We start from the raw sequence: 27,603 nt of genomic DNA, 5'->3' as shown, positions 1-27,603 counted from the left end.
AGGCAAAACTCCATTCTTCCTCCTTTTTGCATTTCTGACATACAAAAGAATCTCAAAACACTTAGAGCCTTAGCTGTTTTGTTAATTAGAATTACCTTCCCTTTCCTTCACAGCAACTAGACTAATGAAACCGAAATGACAAGATTAGAAAGATGAAAGGTGAGTAGTGAGGATGAGGATGACTAGTCAGATTTTCCTTTTTGAATGTAAATGTAAAGTTAAGCCTTTCAACAACAAAAATTCTTCTAATATACTTTGTGGCTTAAGAAACAGGGGAACACTTGCGACACAAAAACTTGTGTCTCTTCAAGAACTCAGCCCCGGCACCTGAGAGATAAGATTTGATCCATATCCAGTGTGAAGTCTTGTGTTCTTAACAGCAAATCCTGTGTACGGGTAGGAGCTTTTGTGTTTAATACCAAAAGAACCCCCCCCCCCCGCCCTTGCCCTGAATTAGCTTCCTACTCTTGTTAAAATGTATTACAGTGTATCCACAAAAATATTCCGTTTTCTCTTTTCTCTGACCCATCAATTTATCAAAGTTGCAACATAAAACAAGAACATCAATACATGTAACTCTTGTATGCCTAACAGCATAGAGTTATGAGTTGTGATTGTCTGTTACTTTAATGATCTTGACTTCATGCAGATTTCATGGACTAAATCATTCCTTTTCCACCAGTTTGGGAGTTTTTGTTCTATTTGTGTAGCTAAGTCACAAAACTGAAGCTGACTTGTTTCTTAATTCCAAGCAAGCGTTCATCTAATCTGGCAGCTGCAGTGGTTTGGTTACGTTAGATCTAATGTCTCATTAATGGGTTGGAGTTAGAACTGCATGGCAGGGTAGGAGATTTGATGCAGAGCCTGGACCTTGATCTTCATAAGTAGCTGTTGCCCTTTTTTGAAGGAAAGTAGGGATTTTACTCTTTTATTCCTTTGTCTCTTTAGCATGTCCCTTTTCATAGAAGACTGCAGTGACTCATGTAAGGCTGTAGGAAATAGTTATGTTTGGATTCAACTTTCATCTTAATGACATCCATTACAGAACAGTGTAACTGAAAAACGTAGGACTCAAGGAATTTTTTTTTTTTTATAGAGACTGATTTAGCTGAACAAAGGATTTTTCCTTTTTACCATTTTTCCTTGCTTACTGTTTGAAGGTACTTTCTTGGGCTAACTTAAAAATATGTAGGAATTCTTATTTGCCAATTTTGTTTATCTTTATTTTGCAGACTCTGTAAACAAGATGAAGGATGGTTTATCAAATTTACCTCTTCAGAGTTGTGTTCTGTGTCATGACTAAACTGCTTCACATATTTGAGCAAGTCCAGTTACTGCTTAAATCTGAAGTGGCAATGAAAGCCTCATTATTGTTTAAATTGCAAAAGGCAATAAAAATATATCTAAGGCAAGGAGCTGTTAAAAGCTTTTAAAAGGAAATTACAGTACTCTTATTTGTGGGATTAGGGCACTCATATAGTCCTTTTTCTTGTGAAGCAGCATTTAAAATGGCTCTGGTTGCTTTGGTCTAGAATGATGATCAGCAAATGAATGCTAGGACTTCTTGCATGTCTGTATGTGAAATAACATACAGAGTTTTTTATTTTTCTGATGTAAATATGTATTAGAGAATGTATGGGAGAAATAATAAAGCTTAAGGTTCAAAGTATGATGACTTACGTAGTTCCAAAAAGCTATTGTAGTAATACAGCATGTTCCCTTTTTCAAATGTGTTGATTCTCTGTGCTGTGTTTGACTTGGGTTCAGGGCCCACAGTTGAGTGCTGCAGCCGTTCATTACATTATTAAAAGTTCTGTTAGTACTACTTATCTGTGAGACATAGAATGACTGTGGTAAAGCACAAGTGTGTCTTCTCTATCACCCCATGCCTTTTCAACAAGAGGTTTCAACATCTTCAGAATTTTGGGGCAAAATTTCAGTTTTGTAGCTCATAATTTCCAAAGGGTGCTCTTCTCTGAGCATTGTATGCAAATTCTTCCAGGGCTCTGTGTTGTGAACAAATTTAACATCTTGATTGTTCTACTTTTGGACTACAGCATTTTCTTAGCTTTACTTGTTAACATCAGACGTTGCTGAAATAGTTATGGATAGGGAATTTCTGAAGCATTAGCTTAAAGACTACTCAATGTTCACAAGTTCCTACTGCTGTTGTAGTGTTGATAGTGATATGAATGGATTCTTTAGTAGGATGCTGAAGTTATTTTTTGTTTTTTTGGTTAGGTTGTTTTTCTGGGAATTTTTTTTTTTCATTCATTGATTGTATTTAGCGTACTTTGTTCTAGATGCTACCGCAACTATGTAACTAAAAAGTCTGTCCAGAAGGTCTTCAATGCTGACAAGTGGAAAAAAAATTTTTACTGGAATCACTAAAGTGGAGGTGCAGAGAAACAGAATGTACTGGTCAACAAAATGGGCTGTGGTCTCAGCGCACAAGGAGGTTAACCACTGCCAGCAAAAGAGCAGTTGAAGGAGGCAGCTTTTTGGAGGGATGCTTCTGTATATTTTGTGCTTCACTTGATAAGGTGCAAATTGTTTATCTGAAAGCTTAGTAGCATACATGAATTGTGATAGTTGAGTGAAGACAGTTTGTGAAGGGCCTTGAGAAAGTGACCCTGATAAATAGCTTATGCCAGTGGTGAAGAAGGGGAAACTAACAGTAGGATTAAGATTGCAGAGTGGTCACATAAAATGCTCTCTGGCATTCGTGTTTAAGCCCTTGTGTTAAGAACAAGTAAACAAATTCAGCAAGGATGGAGAGCTGTTTCTAGCTGCATCTGGCTTTGGCCGATGGCTAGACATGAGATTTTTAGAAAAGGTGGCTGAGAACTTAATTTGAAAAGAAAGCAATAGGTCTGGAGCTTATAAATAAATCAGATCCTTAGTAATGAGAGAAGCTTGTTATGCTGCATACATACATACATGCATGCATCAAATGCATGGGTCTACTAGTCAAATACGTAGTTAACAAAGTTATGCCTGTTTCTATTATAACTTTCACATTCTGTAGCTTTTACTTTCCTGCACATCCTTAAGTTTTTTTTTTTAGTTCAGCATTGACTAGCTGGAATGACAGCTTCAGTAGTACAAGGGGGAAACAGCTTGTAAATCCAGAAGTGCAAAGCAAACAGATTCTGTGGTTCGTCTTTTTCGCCTTTCTAATGCAAGGTATTTGTGAAGAAATACTACTCAATTAAAAATGCACGGGGAGCTGTGCAGTGGATTACTGTTGTCTTCTTGGGCGTGCAAGTGCCAGTGTGACATCAGTTACTGCTGTGGTGACAGTGTTGTAGTGTTTTCTCTCCATACGAAATTGTCAAAGATGTTTTGGTGTGAAATACCTGATACCAAAATGTTATATTGCAGAGGAAATTGACTGTTCCTCAATCTAGGAAGTGTGAAGATTTTGAAAGTATTTCCTCTTGAGTGTTCAAATAGCTCATCGCTTGTTGTGTCACCTGTGCAAGTTATATAGTCAGGTGTTACTCTCCTGGATAGTTGTTTCAGCAGGACTTCAATGATGGAACTTAAAATAATGAATCCTTTATGTTCACCAGTTTTCTAGATGGCTAATGGTACTGGTTGCTACTGTAGTGATTTGAGTCCCACTTAAAATCTAAGTTGGTTTTGCATAAGTTTTTTTTCTTTTAATCAACAAAACAGAAATGGAATACTATCACATCCTATAGCAGTCCATAATGGTGTTTAAAAGATCCTTCAAATGAAATGCACAAAGTAATGCATCTCTTGTTTAACACCATATAATCTCATAATCCGGGTTTTGTGTGGTCTTTTGAAAACTAGGTGGGCTGGCAGAAATAGGTTCTTCGCTCAATCAGTGACTTAGGCTAAAAGTGGAAGGAGCAGCCATGTAGAACAAACAGTATTTTTAGACTAAAAGTAAAAAGAGTTAAAGGTTAAGTATTTTTTTGATAATCTGTTGATGTGGGTTAGCAAAGGTTAAATTTATTTTCTTTTGAATAAATAAAGCAAAACATTCACACTACTTCTTCTGTGTGCCAGTTTGATACGGTAAGGTCAACTTTCTGGGGATAGTCTTTCCTATTCCAACTTGTTCTGTTTTCAGAAATTTGTGCTGTGAAACTTGAGTGAGTATTACTACTTATGTTTTCAGAACTTGAACCAATACGCAAGGAACATAGTTCCTTAAAGCATAAAAGTTTTCTCGTTCTAACAGTGTCTTCAATTGGCTACTGTTCAGTTCAGGGACTACTTTAAGTTTTAGTGAAATGCCATTGAATATGAAGTAAGTAGCATACTACTAAAAGTATAGTCGCCAGTCCTGATGGATATGACTGGTGAAATGTGACTGATCTGGTTTATTGCATACGTATTCATCATAAAGAATGTTGTCTTGCACCCACTTGTCTATTTAAAATTCTGACTTAAAATGTGTTTGGAAAGTGCTGAAGCATTATCCTCACCTAGTTTTATTCTTAAACTCCTGGAAGACTCAGGGAAATGATACGGACCGTGGCTAAAATGGCCATGTAGTGTGTTCACTCTCATTTGTAAGAAACAGGTAAATAAGGAAACTCCAGCAATGTTCATTACTGGTTTCTGGTCTTTAAATTTTGGGTAATAAAAGATTAATGTATTCTGAAGATTAAACTGCATGGCTGAACACATCTAGGTTAGTTGACTGGAATCTCAAGGCTACTAGAATACAAAAGTTGAAGGAATGTGGCGTACAGCATATTAAAATAGATTAATGAAAAGCTGCATTGTGGTACGTTTTTTTCCAAAAGACATCCCCACATACACAAATGAGGAGTTCATCTGTGAATTTAAATGTGAAATAACAACTGTTCTGCTGATGTCAGTTAGGAAACCAATGTAACAAAAATATTTAACTGCTTTTAGTGTAGGCAGAATTATAAGATTTTTATTATTCTGATGTATTTTGCATGTGCAGTATCTATTTTCTTGACTTTTTGAAAAGATTTTTTTAAGACATCTTGATTTTTACAACTTTCCTGTAATTTCTGAAAATGAATCTATACTTGGTTTGTCCTATTTACATGGGCAAGAAGAACTTCTTGCATAAGCTTTGACTTTTCAGAAGTACAGAACTGGCCCATAATTAAAACAGGGTAGGAATGTTAGCCCAGTTTAAAAACAAACAAACAAAAACTATCACAGCTTAAGGTAATATCACAGAGGCCAGTCAACATGGTTAATGGTCGAATCTAAATGCAAAGACTGACCCATTTTGGCCAGACCCTGATAGCAGATGACAAATCTGAAAGGGCTGGTTGGGTATTTGTGGTACACTACAAAAGCTAATCATACTAAAAGTCTTAGCTGGAAGGATGGACTAAGGGGCAATAGTTTTGCGTCTTATCCAAGAACAATTTTTCTGCAAAAATTGCAAGCCTGCACTTTTACCTTTTATTTCAAAAGGTCAAGAGAGAACTTCCACTCTTAAAATATCAAAAAAAATGTAAATACCAGTTGCTTTTTAATTTTAACCTGAATTTGTACATCCTAATTTTAAAATCAAATGTAGCAGTTTAGCAGTAAATACGCAACTGACTTGCCAAATGCTAAATCCTTTCTTGTATTATAAAAACATTATTTGAATATAATAAATGAAATCAAACATTGCTACTTTCAATATGCTGTATTCAATAAGCTTTTTGTAGGAAATTTCCATGCATTCTCGCTGTATTGGATTTGTACATTCTTGATAAAACTTCCTAAACTTTAATGCTTTTATGTCAAATGTAGAGGTTTGCGTTACTATTTTTATGCCTTTCTTTTCCTCATTCCTAGTTAAACTTCACGTCTTTAGATTTTTTTCATTGAAATAATTGCTTAACCGTTTATTTTCCATAAATTGCCACTTTTGCTGCAACATAATGTGATTAACATGTTGGTTGCAGTGGATTCTCGTACACGTGTTGCCAAAGACTGTATGAATTTGGTGTAGTGTCTTTTAAGGATGCCATGACAACAGGGGTTGCCATGATACTGATTAACAAAAAAGCTAGGACTGGCTAGCTTGCAATTTTGAAAGCTTCAGCTACAATGTTCCTTGACGTAGGGATGGGTAGGTAGCTTCTAGTTCTGCATCATAACACAGGGTTGAAATGTGGTGACTTCACTAGTGCCTTTGGCAGCTTCCAGCCTTGTTACAGATTTTACAAGCATAAATTCTTCCAGAAATTCTTTGAGCTTTTGTTTTTCAGTGAATTAAAATGTTTCATTGCTTACATCTGCAGCGTGTTTATTCAGCCAAATAAAGGAAGAAATATGATAGCTAAGACTGTTCCTTTCTCATCACTCCTCAATTGTCACCACCAACAAATAAAATATCTACACCACCACTAAAGGAAAAAGAAATTGTTCATTTTATATCTGCAAAATAGATGAAAATCATGTCTGGCCCATATGTTTATTGCCTTACAAAAGCTTCCTTTAGACAGCAGTGACCTGGGTCAACTTTACTATAGTCCAACCAAGGTATAAAACATGCTTTCACTGTGTTTGATTAGTTCTTGTGTTTTGAGTGTGGTAATGACCTCTATCAAATCAAACAAATAGGGCAGGCTGTTAATCATGTTCAAATGGAGCTGATAGGTGGAGGAGGGCAAAAATAAAATAACGGGTTAATCTGGGACTGTTTCCCAAACTGCAGATGTAGGAATTGGGTGATTTCCACACAGTTCACTGTTGTATGATTGTTTTGCCTACTCTGTGATGCTCACTGGGAAGTCTCGTAGTCTGGATCAGGTTCAGAACTGAGTGCTGACAGTTTCTTAGTACATGATACAGACATTGATGAAGATGATAGTAATGCGATTTTAAAGTTGTTTTACTTTGGATCAGCTTCATTCTGATGCTGACTGTTTTTCCCTGACCTAGGTGGCATAACTACTGATACCATGTGATCCTTCTGTGTAACATTATTGAAACAGGATGTAATTTACCTTAATGCCAAAAATGAGGTTATTAGTAAATAAGAGGGGATGGTCTTTTAGCCAAGATGTTGGTCTTGCAGATTGAAATGTTGGTTACTCAGACTTTATTTCTTATGAATCCTTCCAAGATTGAAAGCAATGAGGAGGTGACTGTTCGTATTCCGTAAGGTGAAACTTTAATAAAAAGTTCTGAATCCAGATATTTAGATATTGGGGAAACTGCTTCCCAGTTGGTGTGCTTGTTCTCGCCACCATCTGGCTTCTCCCTTTCTCCTGAAGGAGACTGGGATTTATGCAGATGATGTGAAGTGGTACTTAAAACCAGAATTGAGGCTCCTATATTTCAGTGGAAGTGGAGCTGAAGTACACACTCCTCAGTTGGTCCCAGGAAAGCAGCAATTTACAAAGGGAGTTCTCAAAAATGGGGACTAGACCTAGTGAGGGTGATGGTTAGTTTCTGCCATGGGCTATGGTTTTGTGCAAAACTACAAGTTACCTTGTTTATAGTAAGATTTTCATAACAAGCGAGATGATTTTATATATATTTCCCCCCCATAGTCAAAAGACTGGTCTATGTATATAAACTTGTGGCTGTAGAGACTCTGCATGGCAGGTTGCTCGACACTGATAGTATCTTTCACTGTATGTAACGTTCTTGAAAGCTACTGAATGCATGAAGTAAATAATCACATCTTTCTACTTGCAAAAAGCTTCTCATGAAAAACAGAACCTTATTAGATGGTGTGAACTAGAATATTTGCAGCGCTGAAAGTCTCCTATGTAATCTGACTTCAAGAATTTTTCATGGATGTGTTACTTTTCAGTTGGTTTGCCTGGATTGATACCCTATCTTTCCTTTTCATCAGTGTGACCAACTTCAGTTCTAAACAAACTTTTACACAAATAGTTGTATTAGTGGTTCCCCTTCTGTCATGAGTGGTGGAAATTAGGTAGTAGAGGGACAGTCTGCTGCTGTTAGAAAGCGTTAATGGTCTAGGTGAAGAAGTGGTAATCAGAATGGTATGTGCATCTTCTGTATGGGTCTGAACAGCAATGTAGGATACGTGATGGCCACGGAGGGTAAAAACTGTATGTTAGTCTGCATTTAAACTTATCCTGGCAAATGCTTGTTGAAATAAACAGCTTCAGAAATGTTTGGGCCAACAATAAATCAGGTCAGACAAAAGAATACCAGCCAACTGACACAGCAGTGCCTTTCCCGACTGGTGTATTGTGACCAGCCCTGACTTGGCAGGGAGGGTGACTGGTGCTGACAAGCTTGATGAGCAAATGTTATTTTGTTTTGCATGAACAGAATCCATAGCTGTAAGGCTGTTATTGCTTGCTAATATTTACTAAACAAAGGCTTCCTATTGAGAAATAACTAAAATTAGAAAATAGGTAGCTTATGCTGGTTTTACATTAAAGGTGGATGAGTGGTTATAAAATGTGGTGACCGAAACCATTGAGGAGTGGGATGCTAATGACAACAGTGTGCTACTGAGATGGCTGGGCTAACACGGACAGGCTTCCAGCCACTTTGTTACATCATTCTTGTGCATTAGGTTTGCCAGCTTTTGAATACACGCTATTCTCTCTCCACTTCTCCTACAGAGTATGCTTTCATCTGGTTGCTTTTACGTCTTGGAAGAGCTTGTTTTCAGATAATGAAAGAAAATTCACAGATAGGCTACTAAGCTCTCCAAGTGTTTTGTTGGTGGATTTTTTTTTTCTTTTTTCCATTTTTAAAAGCTTTCCTTTTCTTTTGGGGGTAGAGAGCTGACTGATTTTTCCAGGAGATGCCAGGAGACTGTAGTCACCTAAGCAAACAGCTGGGTTCACATGCCCAGAGAGGTCCTCTGTGCTGCAGGATCACCAGCAGTCACAGTCCCCTGGTCCCGAGAACTAACTAGTCTTCTACGGTTTTGCAATTTGTGTTGTTAAGCTTGAGAAAGACTTTAAACCCGATACAGCATTCATTGGTGGAGGAATTTCCTGCTTCACTTCATGTAGATAAATGAATGTGTACAGTGAGACAAGGGACAGAATAAAAACTGAAAGTAAATATTAATTTTTGTGACAGTTTAAGTCAGATTGAATTGTTCCAGGAACTTGTTGGAGACACATTTCTTCATGCATTCTTTTCACTGTAAACAGTATTTATTTGCTCTACCATTGTTTTGGTCTCTTAGCCTTTTTCGGACTCCTTAGTATTAAAATTGTTTCTATTAATCTGGCATATTTAGATTGGTTTAGTACCTGAGGTTTATAAATCTGTCCTGAGCAGGAAATCTCTGTTTTAGTCTGTTTGGTGAGTATCAGTGGCTGAATGCAGTGTAGCTGTGGTTCCTGGTGGCTTCTGCCCCCACCCCTCCCCAAGCACCACTTGTGTCACAGACCTTTTGTCTTCTGGAGGCACAGAAACAATGTTTCAGATATTTTGTAAACAAATAATACGGTGATGGAATACAAAGAAATCCCTGTTGGGTGTAGCCAGACCTTTGCTTTTGAGACTATGAATAACTAATCTCATGCTTGAATGCATTATTTTAGTGATAGTGTTCTCCTGGATGGTATGATAAACATGTAATTCGACTCAGCAGTTGTTTTCAACTTGCATTTCCCTTTGAACCTTAATGCTTTTGTTTCAGACATGAAGAGGCTTCGGTCCCTTAAGTTTTTTCTCTCTCTCTGTCTTTTCCCCCTCCCACTTATTTTGCTTTTTTCCCCAACTCTGTTGGCCTAGTAAGATATTATTAAACCTTAATACTAAGAAACTACATCTGTGCATCAGAAGACAGAAACACCTTCATCATGGCTAGGCAAGAGATACAGTTCTGGTCAAATGGTGCATTTGTGCAGAACATCTCTAGTCAGTTGACTACAATATTCATGCCCTTCATGTGAGGACTGGGTATATTCTGGCTGGACAGACAGCTGATGGGGAAGGTTTGTGGCATATGGTCTTCAAATGCCTCCATAAAACCCTATCTGTCCCAGTCCTGCCAATATAAATCATCAGTCCCAATGAAGGATTTTGGAATATTTGTCTGCCTCTGGAGGTTTGTAAGAAGAAATGAGATGCTACCTTCATAGACTACCTCTCCCTTAAGTATTTCAAAACTGAAGTCTACACACTAGACACGTTTTTTAATGAACTAATTGCAATTACCTTTAACTGTCTGATATCACATTTCCTGAAAATAACATGTTGCTATAATTTTCAGATATACTTTCTCTGTTGTCTGATCCACTTTGGGTTTGTGGGCATCAGTACAGCTCTGCTGTCTTTCCTTTTCCCCATTGCCTTTGCCTGGAGCTGCCCGGTACTCCCAACAGCATTTATTCTTGCATTGATGGAGCACAATTGAGGCTTTGATCGATTAAAGCCTGAAGAGACCATTAAAATTATCTGGTTTCACTTTGACAGCTATAGAATTTCTCCAAGTGTTAGAAAGTGGCAATGGCCATGCTGGCTCAGTCTAAAGCCATGTCTAACCCAGTGTCTGAGCTCCAATAACTGCCAAAAGTGAATAGCTAGAGAAAAGTAAAAAGAATAAGTTAGACATATCCTCTGAATTCTTTCTGCTTAGGGGAGTTCTTAAGCTATTGCAGGTTAGATTGTTTTAGTATGATTTTTAGTAGTTTGGGAAACTAAAGAGTGAAGTAGTTGAGTTGAAAGAAGTTGTGGAGGCAGGTTCAAAAGGAATGAAATTAATTCAAAGGCAGCAGGTCTCTAAGCGGTTACTGAAGTGCATAGGAACAACTGTGCTGCAGCAGTTGTGGGTGCTGCTGGGGACTGCAGAAAGTGGCCGGGCCTCTCTGGTCTCCTAAGCAGCATCGCCCACTGCTGTGTAAGGCACAGGCTAGCTGGACCCATGCATGGCCTGATCCAGGAAGGCATTTATTGTCTCATTAGTAACCCCCAGGGAAACTTGGAAGAGCTTGTCCAGTCTCTCCATGTTTCCGTGTAAACTTCATGTGTCAATGCTGTGTTTTGGCAAGAAATTCCACGGGTCTCTTACACGAAGAATCACCCTTTTCTGTTTTGAATCTGGCTCCTGCTTGCTCTGTTTAATCATCTGAAGTGTGTTATATTTAACTGAAAGACACTGATAAGCGATTGATTCTACCTGCTATTTTCATGCCTTTCATGATTTTCTAGTATTTTTTCATATTCCACTCTAAATCATCTCTTATCCAAGGTCCTGGATTCCACTATTGTTGCTTGCATGGGAAGTGCTTCAAGACTGGATTGTTTTCCCTGTTAAGTTCCAAACTCTGAGCTATAGTATGCCTTTAGATCAATGTGTGTTTGTCATAAACTACCTCTACTACTAATGTGTATGTACTGAATCATAGCCATATAAAACCAGCCTCTTGACATTTTTTTGCCTGTGCTGTCTTTAAGTCCTCAGTTAAGACCAATTATGTGTACATATAAATGAAGATAAAGCCACAACTATGTTTCTTTAATAAATTACATAGAGCTATCTAATTTACTGCTGTGTAGATGCGTTTTCCTAGACTTCTGTGTGTCCTGTTAAGGATACAGAGCTTCCTACTCCCCTCCAGCAGGAAAAAACATCCAAAGTGCCGGTGAACGGTAGATAAAGTTTTTGCCTTAGTCCGCTTCCTGAGTCAAGGTTTTTCCTTTGACCATGTATAAGCTAGTCTGAGTTGAAAGAAATCTCCTGATATTTGTCATCTAGGGAGATAAAGCCTGAAACACAGTGGTCTGTAGAAAGCTTGCTTTTCCACTTGATCCAATCGCATGTAATTTGTATGTAGTCCCCCCACCTGACAGTAATGATATATTGTACTAATGTGTCATGTTGTACTTTGTTGATTCCTCAGAAAAATTTAGATGCCTCTAGCCTAAATATGAAGTTTTGTAGCCGGAACAAAATGTCTGAGATTTGAAACTGTCCTCTGAGTAACTCTGGATCAATTTGCACCGTACTGTAATTGTCTGTACTGACCTGTTTGTTTTCATGGCCATAGACAACACAGAATTGTCGTTCCTTTTTGCTCGGTGGGGAAGTGAGTCAGCTTGTATTAGATCCTCTTTTTCTTTTTCATAAGCTAGACTTTCCTGAATTTGAAAGCTTTTTACCACAATTTGCAACGCAGCACTTCAGTGCATGTGAAACTTTAATTCTGTGCACCAGCACCTCTTCTGTAACAGAACGGAAGAGTTTGTGGTTTAACCTGTGCCATGTATGCAACAAGAATTATTTTTTTTTTAAAAAATAAGGTGGGGCGGGGGAGGATTTAAGGTTGCATAGCAAGAGGCATATGCTGTAAAAATCATCGCCCTATATGTATGCTTGTTTGAGAATTTTTCTGATTAGGCCTAATTCCACAAAATAATTTAGGCGTTCAACTTCTTTATCAAGACTGATGGGCTTAGGCAGACCTTTGTAGATCTAGCCTTATATACTAAAGGTGCTTAGGATCTGACTGACGTTGAAGTTGAAAGCTAGCCAACGTTTGCCAAAAATCTTTGTTTAATTTTATGCACGTACAGAAATGGTGTTGAATTTGTATCAGGTGACAAAATATCTAATAAGCAATCCAAATCTGCTTTTGTTTATACTCTTTTTTGAAAAGGGTAATTTCATATTATCAATTTGAATTATCAAATTATCAAAATGGTGGCTGATGAAATTACAAGAAAAGGAGGATGGTTTAATTCAGAAAACTTAGGGTATTGATGTAGAGACCCCTTTAAAAAAAAAAGTATATTTGCTTGATTTTGGGGAGGAAATTAGTTTATATGTAAATGGCATGCAACATTGCAAGTAAACTGTTGGCAAATGCTAGTGTAATACTTTAAAAAATTTGTTTGTTCTAAGCAGGCGCAGTTTCCATATGGCCTAGGCTTCAGTGCAGCTGAATACCATCAAAGTGGTTTGTAACGTGATTGGGAATTAATTCACTGTTTTAATATAGTTTCTCCTTTACTTTTTCAGAAAATCAAGATGGCCTGCATCAGGTAGTACATGAACGCCTGGGAGAGTTGCTACGTGTTTTAAAAGCAGTAATAAACAAACATCAGACTCTAAACTCGGTCGATATTCTTAGTGCTGCAGGAACAGTTATTGCAAAAGTAAAAGGTAAGGTATTACTACCTTCCATATTAATGGAAAATTATAATTAGTGACTTGACTGACTCTGGTTTGGAGTTATAGACAGGATTCTATGTATACAGAAGAAACAGGGTGGTTTTTTTAATAGCAATACCATAACACTTGTTTAAAAATACCTTCTCTAAGTGAAAAGTAATATTAAATAGCTTGTTCTCCTGTTGATGTAATAAAATTCTGCTTATAGCAAACTTGCTGCAAACCCACGCTGAATTCCAAAAGCATAAGCCGTTGATCTTGAGCTTTTCTTTACCTATGTGTCACAGAATAATATCACAGAATGATAAATCTTGCATTTATCCACTTAAACATTTGCCAAAAATCTTTGTTTAATACTACAAATTTGTAGGGATGTTGTATTTATATCAAGTGAAGAAATATCTAAATGAGCAATCCAAATCTGAATGGCCTAACACTTATTTATAAATTCCACAAGCAGATCATAGGCATAGTAAAGGTGTCAACAGCAACAGAAAAGCTTTGCAGACATTTATGTTAATACTTTCTATTGCTGACCTTTGCTAAGCAGTTCCCTGCATGCCAGACAAATGCAAATGGTGCAGCACACAATTACTCCAGCCCCATAAACATCTGTTTCTTCTCAGTGTAGCCTTTGACTGCAGCTCTCCTTACTCTTGAGTAAGTCCAGTGTATTACCGTGGAACCAGTAGTTTCTTCCATGTGGCATGGAGAATGCTTTGAGTAGAGTTAAATCTCTACCTCTTGCCTGTGTTAAATCATGTGGAACATCTTCCTTCAGAGATGCATAATATAGTTTTTCTCCTTGTTCAAGAGTTTCCCCTTGTTTTCTAATTATCTTAGTATGTCTGAACATACACTACTGACTCAATAAAGTAGGACTATCAGTTAAAATGCTAACGTGTTTCGTTGCCTGGTTCTTATATCTGGGATTCTTCCTATTGATAAATACTTTTGGCAGTTTGTTTGGCATGTACTAGCAGCCCACTTTGCATGTTCTTCCTGCTACATGTAGGGTTTCCTATAGATCTGTCATTGGTATTTGAAAAATCACAGGATTATCACTCTGCAACTTCTGAACATGCTTTAGAGAATTGTACATAACAGCAGAAATGCAGAGGATGTCCCTGAGAGGTTGCTGTTTGTCTTGTTAATCTCAGGACGAGTTAAGTACACACGTACAATGGTAATAAGATATTTGCCCATGAGAACAGGTTAAATGTTTGAGTGAACGTAATTCAAATCTTCCTTAGACAAGCTGTTTCCATACTTAAGTGCTATAGTAAGGTGTCTTAAGTGTGTCTTCCACTCCCCCCGCTAATTTCAGTGGACACAGGACAAAGTTGAACTGTTCTTTCTTTGAGATATGTTGAGGAGAACTGACTTAAAGTATGCAAGTAAAGTACATCAACCTTTGCTAAATCGTATTTCCAAAAATTATTGCGATAATACTTACCCTCTCTGGGCTACGTAGTTTATCAAGGTTATTTTTGATATGCAGTGCCCCAAGTTGATCACTGTCTGCAGTGTCCAAGTTTATCATTGCACAGTAAAGCAGTAGAATTACTTCCCTTGTCTCACATGGTAACATTGTTGATTGGTTCCATAATTATGTTGGCCTTTTTGTCGATTTTTGTGTTCGATTTAAAGCCCATGGTAAGTCCAAGGTCACTTTCTGTAGTTCTAGGGCTGAACCAGTTTTCCAGATCTAGATTTATGTATTGTCCTTCCTGCCCTTCTACTTCTGAAGCCGAGAATTAAGCACTTTGTTGAATTACATAATCCATTCCTCCAGAGTACTTGTAGCCTTCTGAATTTGATGCCGTATGTATTTTTTTTCTCTTCTTGGTGCACACTGTTCCATCATACACTTTCAATAGCACTGAGCCCTGGGTAGATTCATTGGTGTTTCATACATTTTCTTATATGCATCTGTTTCTGCCTGGTTTGGTAGTTATTTTAGGATTTGTTAATTTCTCTTGGTAGTGAGCAGAAGAAATAACTTTAGTACTAAGCCTTTTTTTGCCAGTACAGTTATTCACAAATGCTTTTTAGCTTTTTTTCCCCCAAACAGATTCTAGTTCATATAATTAATATGTTTGCACTAACTACTAACATTTTGCTTGCATTGTAGAGTTCACTTGCTGTTAATATATTGAATTTATGAGGAGTTACAGTCATGGAGGGACTGCATTATTTTCTATGTGGAAAGAAAAAGTACTCTTAAGAAAGCACTGTACATATTGTATAATTACCGGATTTTGAAAGTAACTCCGCTCTCTATTGTTGTAAGAATGCCACTTGACACAAAAGCAGTACAGTCATGTCTTCCAGTTTTCCGTCAAATGTGTTCAAGTGGGTCAAGTTGTCAGACCATTTTTCAGGTACATCTGAAAAGTCTGGGTTCAGCCATAGCTCACCTGAACTATCTTAAATATGACCTTGTATGATGAGAAACCTCTCAAAGAAAAAAGGTGTGAAAGGAGTTGACTTTGTTATGGTAACAGTTTTTGTCCTTGAGCTGGAACTGAGCTTTGACTTTTTTCTCCCTCTTGGTTACATTACTCTGTGAATAATTTTCTCATTGGCAGTGGTTTGACAGTACTGAAAATCTAGCTTTAGGACTCCTGCAACAGGATCCAAAGTACAGTGATGATACAGTGCATGGTGCTGATTTGATACAGGTGCGTTCTTCCAGCTTGGATCAGTAGATTAAAAGTGTTCTCTGATGCAATAAAAGATAATGGCATGCAATTGCTATTCATACATTCTCACTAATTTCTCATAAGTTATTTATAAGCAGCATACATTCTGGACCTAGAACAGAGAGGCTGGTGTAAAGTGTCTGGTAGCTCTTTGGCTAAAGCAAACACAAACTCTGGTGAATTGTCATTCCTGTGATCAGTGCTGTGTTAGCTGGCCTCACGGAGTTCCCAAGTTAATTGCAAGGAAAGGGAACTCCAGATCACACTAAAGAAGGTGGTCTCGATCAGTCCTGCCTCAGTATTTGTAGCCTTTGATAGAAACAAGCACTTTCATATGGAGACTTTAGCGTAGCACCTATTGCTCAGTCATGTATTGTGTTCCTCATGGGTCTGGAGATGGAAACGGGGTTACGGGGCTTCAGCTCTTTCAGGCTGGTACTTTGGTCCTGCTTCTCTGAGAATGGCAAAACTTTTGCTTTATGAAAGCAGCCTACCTTCCTCCAGCATAACCTGTGGTAAATGTGAAGGCAGTTTATCTTTAGCACCTGTTTGATTTTTACAGCTGGTTTTTGTGTGAGATTATACTGCTTCCGTGTTTGTATTCAAACTGAAGTGTACGACTGCTGGAACCGAGGAAGCTGAAGTAAAAAGACAGCATGTTGTGGTGAACTGTAAGCATATCAGACCTCAAGTTTGCTTACAGTGGCCTGTCACTAACACATGCATTCGCAGGTTTGCAGCTGTGGTTCACTAGAAGTAATGTAACTTTTGAATAAACAGGAAGCTACAAGAATGTGAGGAGCTGGTAGGACAGAACCAGTATCCTTTTTCCTCTGTCTTCCCAGGCTGTGTTAATGTGACATTGTGAAAGAAGTTCATCTGACTCATCTGTTTCTTGTCATTGGAAGACAGAACTATAAAAAGATGTGGAAGCACTCTGTATCTGTACTCAGATTTATGGCTAGGAAGAAGATTAACCTGGCACGGAAAATTCCTGATGTTTATTTAGGATAGGATGAAATAGAAACAAGCTGGGATTTACATGTGATTTTTTTTTCCCCCCTTCAGAAATAGAAGCATAACTGGCTTATGTTCTTGAAAGACCTTTTAGAATCTTTGCATAATGCCATGGTTTCAAATCTAGTTTGTATTGGGAACTTTATATAGGGGCAAATGTTTAACAAATGACTGCCTTTGCTCTTAATGAAATCAGTTACAATAACTTTGGAACCAGTGCCTGTCAGTGACTCTGGCTTGTGAAGTATTCTTGTGTAAGTATGACAAGTTGCACTGTGACTTACATGTAATGCCCAGTGCAGACAGACCCCCGCCTTTAAAGTACTGCAAGTGGGAATGTGTTTAAGACTCGTTTAGATGTGGTGTTAAGGGATATGGTGTAAGGGAGAACTTTGTAGAGTGGAGATGATGGTTGGACTCGATCCCAAGGGTCTTTTCCAACCTAAATGATTCTATGGTTCTATGAATGCGTGCAAAAATTAGAGTGATTGTGCCCCTCTTCCAAGCCTCTCAGCCATTTCTCAGGTCCTTCAGTGGGAATGATATGAATGTGCTTGTAGTTCTGCTTTGGATGTCTAAGTTTTTTTCCTTTTAGATAGATTGGAGGAAAAACTAGCTATAGCATGTTATCTTAGTCTTGCTACAGAGAATGATATGGAAGAACAGATGTCAGATTCTTACCATTTTAGACTGAGATTGCTGGAAAATGTAGGAGGACAAAAACCTTGACTTCTCTGGTTATATATTGGACATGACATGGTTCACTTGAGCCTCTTTTCTTGGACTCCACTACTTACACATGCTTGCTTGAGTGCTTGTAGAGGAATGTCTTTTAAATGACACCTCGCTTGATATGGAAGAATTGAGACTTACTGAAGCATCTTGCCTGGAATCTGTTTAGACTCCTGTTTCTGGAAGTCACTTCCCAGTCTGGCACACTCGTGCTTGTTATATTCCCACTTGGTGTCTTTAAATAGTTGATGGCCCCAGAGTACATGGTTCCCCTGATCCCATGCTAAATTCAAGTCTGTACGGTTCTTTTCCTCTAAATGGCACCTTTTGACTTAACTGACTCACTAGAATGAATGCAAATTCTTGATAAAGCTGAAAATTGCACTTGTCTTGTAGAAATTCCCTTTTTAGGTATGTTTTTTTTCCCTAATAATTCTGCATCAAAGTTAAATACCTCTAGCAAAGTGAAGTAATTTCATCTTTTCAATTCACAGATTTTCAATTTTGTTGGTATGTATGTGATATAAATTCATTATGGAGGGAGTAGGAAACAGTTCCTCAAACTTGTTTTGTTGGCATCCAGCTGAAGTTGGGGAGGCTGCCAAACTTGATAGTAAGTACAGGCTGGTGAAATTATATGGCACAGAACTAAAAGTGGAACAGAGGGGCCTGGAGAGCTTGTTGATCCTCTCTAGCTGTGAGATCCTGAGAATACTCTCCTTCCGCTCCTTTCCAGTCTGCATACCACTGCTCTTTACTCAGGTTCCTCCCTCCGTTTTTTTAAAAATGTTTTTAAAGATGAGCTGTAATAACAGAAAGTATTACAAGTCTTTGTTTTGGGGGAGGGAGTGTTTTTTGGTCTATGGGTTTTTTTTGTTTGTTTGCTTGGGTGGGGTTTTTGTTTTTGAAATAGCTCTGAAAGGTTCTTGAAAATATTGTTGGGAGTTCAAAGACAGAATAATTGGTTACGAAGGTATTCAGTTCCAGCAAGTCAGCTAGTTGCTTACTGCTTAAAAGTCAGCTAGTAAAGTGTGGATTGAAGGTGTATTCCTGTCTAAGGAAACAAGTGGTGGTGTTACCGTATCTGTCTATTAGGTATGAGAAACTTGACCTGCAAAGAGTAAATTCTGCAAGCTGGTGTAGGTTAGATTTGTCTGAGCCCTGCAGAGAGCTGGCAAGGTAGCTTTGCTGCTGCCAGTCCTGCACGTGTCTACGAGGACGAGGAAGGAGGAAGCAAGCAAACTCCTGCAGGCTCCCGTGTGGCTGTGTCCCCTGGGTTTCCTGGGCTGAGCTGCCTTGATTCGACTGGAAGGGGACAAGAGAGCATTGCAGAAGCTTGTGTGCTGTGGTCTCTGTGAGCTGTCTAAGCATCATCTTTTAAAGGCCCTGGTGACACTTTGTTCTTGACAGCTGACAGCCTCTTCTTCATAGTTTCAGAAGCATTGCTCAAATGTCTTCAGCTGTTGCTTCAGCTTCTGGGATTCTGGCTTCCCAAACTTCCATGGCTGTTGCTGGTTCCCCAGCCTGTTCTGTGCTTGATTCAGAAAGCTTTTGATGGCATGTCCCAAGAGCTGAAACTTTGCAGTGTCTTGCAGCGTTTTCATGAGGTTGCCGAACCCACCTTAGGTTGAAGACAGCTTTGCAAATATAGATCCACTTCAATGCAAGCTAGGCTTGCATTTCAGGTGCTAGGTTCTGGATTTTAATGTATTGCTATAATATGATTTTTTTTTTAAAGTTCATTACGTGCTTTCTGAAGTCTTACTTAAAAGCCTTGTGAAGTTGTATACTTGCTTTGAAATCTGTAGAACTATAGATAGATAGCTGTCATTTCCAGACATGGAAAGATTACTATAGTTCATTGTTGTCAGTAGCTATTGTGTGCAGTCAGGATGTCCTGGGGAAAGAGCGTGCATGGTTTAAAGTTGATGTTAAGTACATCAGCATTCTAGTGGTAGTAAGCTAGAAGCAAGCTGCTTGTATTCCACTGCATTACTAAGAGCTCGGACTAACCTTTTTTGAGGAGAAGTGGTAATTCTGAAAAATTTGAGATTGGTTATTCCATTTGTGATGGATCCTGAAAAGAAAGGACTTCTCTGGTATATAAAACGTAAAGCTTAACAAAAGTCTTCCTGGAACAGGAAGGCAGAGCGAAACAGACAGCATTTCTTTAGGGAGAGACTATCTATGTTAATGTCTTGTTAGCAAAGTGAAAGAAGTGCTCTTTCTCTGAAGACACTGCAGCTAATGGATATGCGAATGTTTAAGTGGTAAGTGCTTTGAATGTATAGACAGTTTTTATTGGTTTCTTTTAATTTTGAAACAGTTTGCGTGTCATGCCGGCACTCAATTGATTTTTCCAGTCATTAGTGGCTGGTAATCAATAGATCTCATAGTAACTGTTGTTGCTTAATGATTTGGAATGCAAAGCTGAGATTTATAAACAGTGTTATCTCTGGAAAGCTAATGTTTCCATCTAAACTGAATTTAAAAAAATAAAGAAATCCACTGGTTTTTATGAAGTTGTTAAAAAAATTATCATCTGCAGACCTTGATTGAGTCTCATTTCAAACAAAGGTCCCAGAGGCATTTTTTATGTAATTACAGAGTGTAGAAGAATGAAGAGGTAGGAGAAGCCTTAATGTAGCAATGAACTGTGGCAACAGAGACTGTTCATATTTTTGTAATATGTGGCAATTTTTTTTTTTTTGCTGTAGGCTTATAACAATACATTCTTCCAGATCTGCAAGTAATTGTGAAAATAGCCCATGAGAGGAACACTTGTTTTCTGTAATAGCTTTGTATAGAAATAGTTGTTATAAAAATGTTGATCAGGCCTGTTGGCATGATGTGTAAAAAGGAATGGATTCAACTGTGTTAACTTACTGGTTAAAAACTTTTCCTTTCACAAAGGAAGTTTAATGGGGGAGCAGATTACTGTACTTTCTTTGTTTGTTACCCGTTAGTGTTTAGGCACCTGGCAGGAAGTTTGAATACCTCTTAAGATTAAAGTCTGTTACTTTAATTTGCTAAGAAAATGTGTATAGAATGGGCAACATTTTAACGTGATTTAATTCTTGCTACTTCTAGAAGTCATTGCGGTCCATTATTTCCATATTTATACTTGAAATGTAAGGAGGATCCATAAATTAACATTGTCACAGGTCTTGCAAAAAGGGATGACTAGGGGTTGAATAGCTGTACGTGTGTTATTGTGGTATCTCTGAAACAGAAGATTTTAAGTGTAACTTAAGCATTGAGTTAATTAAGACTACTGCATTGCTTTAAAAAAATTAAACTTTTTAAAAATAAATACTAATGTGAAATTGTCACTTCTCACAATGTAAAATTGGGAAGACTTCCGTCTAGAGGGCTCAGCTTCAGCTTAAAGCAGCGTACGTGACTTCTCTAGAAAAAACTTCCCGGTCACCAATGATTAAGGAATTGAGTTGGAAACAGAAAAATGGTGGTGCTTTTTGTCCTCTCCTTTCCCCCTCCTCCTCCTTGTCTAGTAGTTGTTAATAGAAGCTCTGGATGGATCGTTCATCTTGTCTCATTATTCCAGTTTGTCATGGAAGCGTGTTAAAGGCTCAGTGCTGAGTGGCTAAATACTTGTCTTGATCACCAGTTTAAACCATCTAGTTTGTCCAGGAACAGCAATAGTTATGCTGAGTTTCTTCCCCACTTTTAACAGGCAAAATTGAGGGGATTTTGCCAGGCTGTGGAGCTAATAAAGGGTTTTGCAATGGACACCACCTTTTGATAGCTATCTGTCTGTATGCAAGCCAGAAACCCTGTGTTCTGGATACATACACAGGATCGTGGAGTGGGTGGGGGGGTGGCGCACACCCATAAACTACTGTTCCTGGTCTGAATTCTGAAATATCTACCCGGAAAAGAAATAGTTTTTCAAATATTTTACTGTATCTGTGAGCTGCTCTGTGGTGTGATTTGACTCTTGCTGGTAAATGACTGTTTTCCTCTCACATTACCATCATGTTCCCACACAAAGCTGCTGTTTTAAGTGGGAAGATATAGGAAGTGAAAGAGTAATCTGATTTCATTGTGGGAAGCATCTGGATTGTGTTAATTGCCTTCCTTTAGTGCTTACTTTCTTAATATCTTTTTTAAAGCTATGTTTTATCAGTTGTTCAGAAAAGTATAATATTGCATGTTTTATAGGAGGCTTTGTGTATAAAATTTGTCTTTAGGCCTACTAGACTTGCTTGATTGACCCCACCTCTCACACTTTGGTTTTCATTTTATTCCTAAGCGGTGAACTTCAAAGAAGTTAATGAAGAAAACAAGAGAGAACTCTTCAGTGAAATATTTTCTTCCATTGAAACATTGGCATTCACCTTTGGAAACGTGTAAGTTGGAATTCAGAAGGAGTTTTTAAAGAGCTTGGTGAAGCTGAATCTAAGACTAAACAACAGCAACAAAATCTTTAGTTTTATTTTGGACATATATTAGCTGATAAACTAATTTAAATTAACCACATCCAGAGCAGTTTTACGGCTTTGTTTGGGTTTTTTTTTTCTTAACAAGGGAAACACTGATGGCATGAAATTTCAGAGAATATAAGACTACTTCTAAAAATTGTCTGCGGAACCTTTAAAGGATATTAGAAACACTATCTGAATTTTTGTTCTCAGTGATATGAAATTGCTTGGTGAGGTAAAGTAATGAAGTAACACAATTCTTTGTTTTTCTGGCAGTGTTTCAGACTTCCTTATGGGAGATGTAGACAATGGCTCGTCACTGGGACTTCCTGTATCTCGGAGAAGTCGGGTAGGCTAAACACGTTCTCTTTGAGTGTGGAGTATCTTTTAAAGGAGACTTTCATTTCCACTGAAACTCTGCATCATGGGGCTGGGACACTTGGAATCTTCTGAGTGTTAAAAAAAGATTTAAACCCATGAAAAAAAAAATGCATTCAAGATTTCAGATACTTGAATGTATTCTCAGTGCTAAATGCCAGTGATGACTCAACAGGTCTAGTGCTCAAATATGTAAATGATAACCTGCTGGAATGGTACTTGAGTTTTTTAAATTGGTTAAGTGAAAAGAACTAAATACTTAAAAGTAAAATACTTGAATGATTTGCTTGCTGGAGTAGTTAGAATAGACCTGTTAGACCTGGAAGCTAAAGGCCTAATGAACTCTTTTTGGCTTTTGGCTTTGACTAATTCATTAAGAAATAACCTTTTCTTCTTCCAGAGCCCAGTTTGTGCTGTAGCTGTTTCAACAACAATTCACTAAGAGAACTGAAATAGCACTGTCAACTTATAGGTAGTCAAAAACATTAGCATTTTAAACTCCCCCTTAAACACTTCGAGGGTGAGATTAAAAAATGCTCAGTACCAAATTCTGTTATGAATTTCTGTGTATCTAGAAACAGACTTCCAAGTAAATCAAGTCAAATTAAAAGTTACAAGCAAGGAAAATGCAGTTGATGTCTATGACAGGCTGAGATGTAGCAAGGTTAAAAATTTTAGATTGTGGGGTTTTTTAAAGGCTTCGTTGAAACATACTTAGGGCTTAGCATTCGTTCACATAGGCTTGATCGTAGCAGTGCTGTCCAGCAACATCTGAGAAGCAGTCTTTTTTAATTTTCCCTATGTTTTATAACACACACGTGACAAAGATGGATGATCACTGAAGTCCTACTTCTGTAGCTGCTACAAAGCTCAACTTTCCAAACAACATGGAGGGGAAGGAGGCTACTCGGAAAACTGGTTCCATGAGACTCAGAATCAGAAATAAAAGTGCAGAGAAGCTAGCATCTCATGTAACTTAAATGAGATTATTTGAACAAGTACTATTTCAGCTAATCGGTTCACCAGCAGAAGAAAGGTGCTGAATTTGCCAACATTTTAATCTTGTAATGGTTTTGCAATGTAAAAATGTATTCCTGTGGAACAAGATGGTCCCATATATTGTAATGTGAAGTGAATGCTTAGCTAAAAGGTCACTCATCTGAACATGGGTGTGGGGGAAGACCAAGGGGAAATTACAATATAGCAAAATGAAGAAGGAATTCTATTCTAGATGCTCCAGAAGTCACCAGTTTATAATTAAAAGCTCTTCTTTGTAGTGTCATTTGCTTTTCCTAATGTGGAAGGGAACAATTATAAATTTTGGAGCAGGTAGGATAATATGGTTCAATTTCTTGGAAATCTGTTTTAAATTCAAGTGCATCTTCATTCAGACAAATAAATACACATTTAACAGATGAATCATTTCATTTTGATTTGCAATTCAGAGAGCAGTTTGGAAGCCAGCTAGAAGTTGAGTGTTAGGAGGAGCTAAATGCAAGCTATTTTAGTAGCTGTATTAACTTTTCATTCCTGCAGATGTGTACATTCAGTAGTTGGAACATAGCAGCTAGCTGTCCCTTAAAAAGATTAGAGCATAATGTTTTGGTAGAATTTAACATGTAAATGCTTTGAGGGTTAATTAAGGGGAGAGATTTTAATTGCCTGTTAAGTTAGGGACGTCCCCCACTAAACTGTTGGGGATTGCTCTAAGGTGGGGATGGGGGGGCTGATCTTGCTTCTCTTGACTGCAGGGGAGTCTGCATTCTTTAGTTCAGGCATTCCACTTGGAAGCTTAAGTTAAATGATATGTATACCCCCTCTTAGCAAATGTAATTGTTCTCATTTTAGCCCTTGTAGTACAACCAGAACTACAAGGTAGAAGCAAAAATATTTCTTAATTAAAAACAGAAGAGCTTTAGAATACATTGGAAGAGATGAGACAGGCATGTCTGACCTTTCATTACTCAACAAGCTATTTGAATGCTTTTCAATGCTGTGTAGATCTGAGAGAATAATAAAGGAGAAGGATAAAATTTTCAAAGTGTGTGCAGAGATTTGCCTCTGTCAAGGCGAGGGTTCTTGGGTAGTGGAGAAAAAAGGCAGAAGAGGCTGGTTAAAATTGGGAAGTTAAGTCTATCTAGAACTCAGGCTTTGTTTTCCTGCTAGACTCACTGGGATGAGTCATTGGGTGCTTGAGGGGACAAGCTGTATGAGTCCAGTTCTGGTAAGAAGTTGTAGGACATAAGTAAAAGTAGTTGTCCGTGTGCTTGCTTTTAAAACGTGGTATACATATTTGCAGTGGGGTGAATGTGGATGGATGAATGAGCGTTGATTATCTGCCTGAACTAGACTGTGTGCCTGCATTACTGGAAGGGAGTGAACAATTCTCCAGACTGCAGTGATTTAAGTCGATACAATGGGAAATAATTTTTAGGACTAGAACTTGTAAGTGCCTCCTGATAATATAAACATAATATATAATAATATATGCATGAGGTTTTTTCCTCATCTTATTTGTTCTTCCCTAACTGTATGCCACTTTAAAATTTACTTGAAGACAGTAATACTTTATACCCAAATCAGAAGTTGCTTTCTGTGCAACCAAATGTTGATCCATCTCTAAATTCAGACTTTTCTTGTTGATAGACAGCTTTGGATGGATTTCCCACCTGTTCTGAAAAAGCCCTTCCATTTCACTGAAACTCTGTTTTATTAAACAGCAATTGTACCAGTATTTCACTTTCTTAGGAATGGAGCTGTGCTTTACGCTGATTCTGTTCAATGTAATTGGTGATTAATACCTTGCATGTTTTGGTATATGAAAAGCTGCTTTTGCTGTGAGGTAAACAATGATGATTGAAGGATTTTTGTGTGATTTATGATCAGTTTCCACTTACATCAAAAAAAAAAAACAACCCACAAACAAAAAAGAACTACTTGCATCATTGTTGCTGTGCTCCATTTTAGGTTTAAGTCTGAAAATAAAACAGCACCAAAGTCTAAAATGGAAACAAGCTGTTCTTGTCAAGCTTAAGGCTACTCTGCAGCTCTTTCTCAGCCTTTGTCTCCTGCCTGCTCTCTGCTCCCAAATTTTCAAGAGTAGTTTATTCATTTAAAATGAGATAGGGTTGTGTTTTGGTTTTTCGTTTTGTTTTCTTTTTAAAAAGGAGTGGTTACTAGGTACAATTTTTATTCATTTAAATTTGTTCGGTGGCCTGGTTGTCCTACAAATAGTTCAACTTGCACAATTAAAGGGGTGGCAAAATGCAGCATGAGGACAAAGGTAGGGATGAAATCTTGTGCTAAATTCCTTTTATTATTGGATTAAATTCTGTCAGGTTGTACTGATTGTCAGGGCTTCATTAGCAAGTGTTATGGGTGAGCTGTTGTGCCTGCAGTACACACCTGCAAGTAATTTAGGAGAAACAATAACTTTATTCCCTTGAGGAAGAAATATGGGATTCTAATGGCTTATAGAATGGTGTCTGTTCATGTAGACGACATTAGGTCTGTATGAAATGATTCTTAAAAGATAGGCAGGGATCTAAGAAAAGCTGGAGATCACTTAAATATGAACCTACTTTGTTAAACGATTAACTCTGTCATCACAGCTTTTCAAGATTGTTGATTTAAAGGTATATAATAATTCATTGCTATTTCTTATGTCTCAATTGACAGCTATGGGAGCTTAGAAGGTATTGTGCCTTACATGACAGGGAGTTACAGCACAGGCTGTTGCTTTATCTGCAAAAGAAGGAAGGGGCAGATGATGCCATTTATTTTATTAGCCAGACAGTTCCAGTGAGAGCTTTTCTCTGTTAACTTAATGTTTTGTTTCTTATATACCAGTCTTTTGAGAATCTTTCTGTGGAGTCTGGGGGTTCACTGCATGAAAGGGATGATATTCAAGGTAGGTCGTTAATTTAATATTAATAAACACCATTCTGTATCTGTGTTTTCCTCTTTTAAAACGTTATAAGTAAGTTGCTTGGTCGCTTTTATACACCTATGCTGCCATTAAAACTTCACTGTAAAAAAAATGTGCTACTGCAGAGGTTTTATGCTTTTGTGAATAATCAATCTGGGTTGCTTTTCGGGGGGGAAAAAAGAACCAAGGCCTGAAGCAGTTCTGTATGTCATCATATGATTGGTGTTTTGTTGGGTTACTTTCTTTAAGAAAGTTATGCTGACCATATGACTACTCCAGGTAAAATACTATGACCCTTTAATTTGTTCTAAAACCTCTGTCAGTCCTGTTTAGAGTCAACTAGCATTAAAGACCAACTCAAGATCAGAGCTGCTTAAGCATTCACAGTTGGCTAATACTGGCTTTGCTCTCAGTGTGTGGTCATGTCTAAAATTCAGTTCTTTGTTCAACACTTTATTTTCAGGACATCTTCGAGCAGAGGAGGTTGATAGCATGCTCCTAAGAAACGACAGCGGAATTGAATCGGCTCTGTCCTATGCTAAAGCATGGTCAAAATATACCAAGGATGTAGTCGCATGGGTAGAAAGAAAGCTTAGCTTGGGTGAGTGGCTCTTTCTGGCATTTAATCAGCTTTGTCACGATGAAATTAAATCTGTTGTCAGGCCTCTGTGCTGCAGACTGTCAATAATGTGATTTCTAAATTAGTAGCTGTTCCACTGAAGTGGACAGAACTATCACGCATTTCCTATAATTATAAGGCCTGTAACAAAGTGAAGGTGGTCCCCTTTGTAGCCTGTCTGTTAGAGTGTAAAAAGCATTTAGCATGTGTAACAACTGCTAGTGTAAACAGTAACTCTGAATTTTTTTAACAGAAGTGGAGTGTGCTAAAAACTTAGCAAAAATGGCTGAAACTGCTAAAGCTGTTGTTGGACACCAGGTGAGTGCATCTTAGGGGCTTTATTTTAAAGTCTTAAATATGTTTTGGATGCCTTGCCCAAAAGGGAAACTTTGGGGATGTGGAAGAGTGGATTTTTAAGTTGATAAAGAATTGATTTATACTGTAAATCACAGGTTAAAAAATCTGCTGTATTTTATGTCTTCCCATCTCCTATGGGAATTTTGATATATAAATTTATTTTTGTTGAAAATGCAGAGTAGCCTTTATAGTTTTCACAATGTGCTTTTTTCTGTCTAATATCTTGTAGGCTTTGTGATTTGGATTTGTAGACTTCTCTTTCAGAGTGTTTTCCTAGTAAAATGAAACATAGCTGACAAATTAGTAATTTTCTACATTCACACCTAACTCTGACT

At 37.8% G+C, this 27,603-nt stretch overlaps 1 protein-coding gene across 3 annotated transcripts in view; it reads left to right on the top strand.

Annotated features, from left to right (window-relative positions):
* ARHGAP29 (Rho GTPase activating protein 29) overlaps positions 1 to 27,603 on the top strand; it is a 53,908-nt gene that overhangs the window by 11,728 nt on the left and 14,577 nt on the right. For all 3 annotated transcript variants that reach the window (XM_063344294.1, XM_063344295.1, XM_063344293.1), the window contains exons 3-8: positions 12,938 to 13,081; positions 21,818 to 21,914; positions 22,263 to 22,335; positions 26,214 to 26,274; positions 26,756 to 26,893; positions 27,165 to 27,229. In XM_063344294.1, the coding sequence (XP_063200364.1) occupies positions 12,938 to 13,081; positions 21,818 to 21,914; positions 22,263 to 22,335; positions 26,214 to 26,274; positions 26,756 to 26,893; positions 27,165 to 27,229 (578 nt within the window). The remainder of the gene's footprint in view (positions 1 to 12,937; positions 13,082 to 21,817; positions 21,915 to 22,262; positions 22,336 to 26,213; positions 26,275 to 26,755; positions 26,894 to 27,164; positions 27,230 to 27,603) is intronic.

This window comes from Chroicocephalus ridibundus, chromosome 8 (genome assembly GCF_963924245.1).
Source record: "Chroicocephalus ridibundus chromosome 8, bChrRid1.1, whole genome shotgun sequence".
Lineage (NCBI taxonomy): Eukaryota > Metazoa > Chordata > Aves > Charadriiformes > Laridae > Chroicocephalus > Chroicocephalus ridibundus.
Note: the sequence above shows the minus strand (reverse complement) of the source record. Positions and strands in the feature narration are given on the sequence as shown.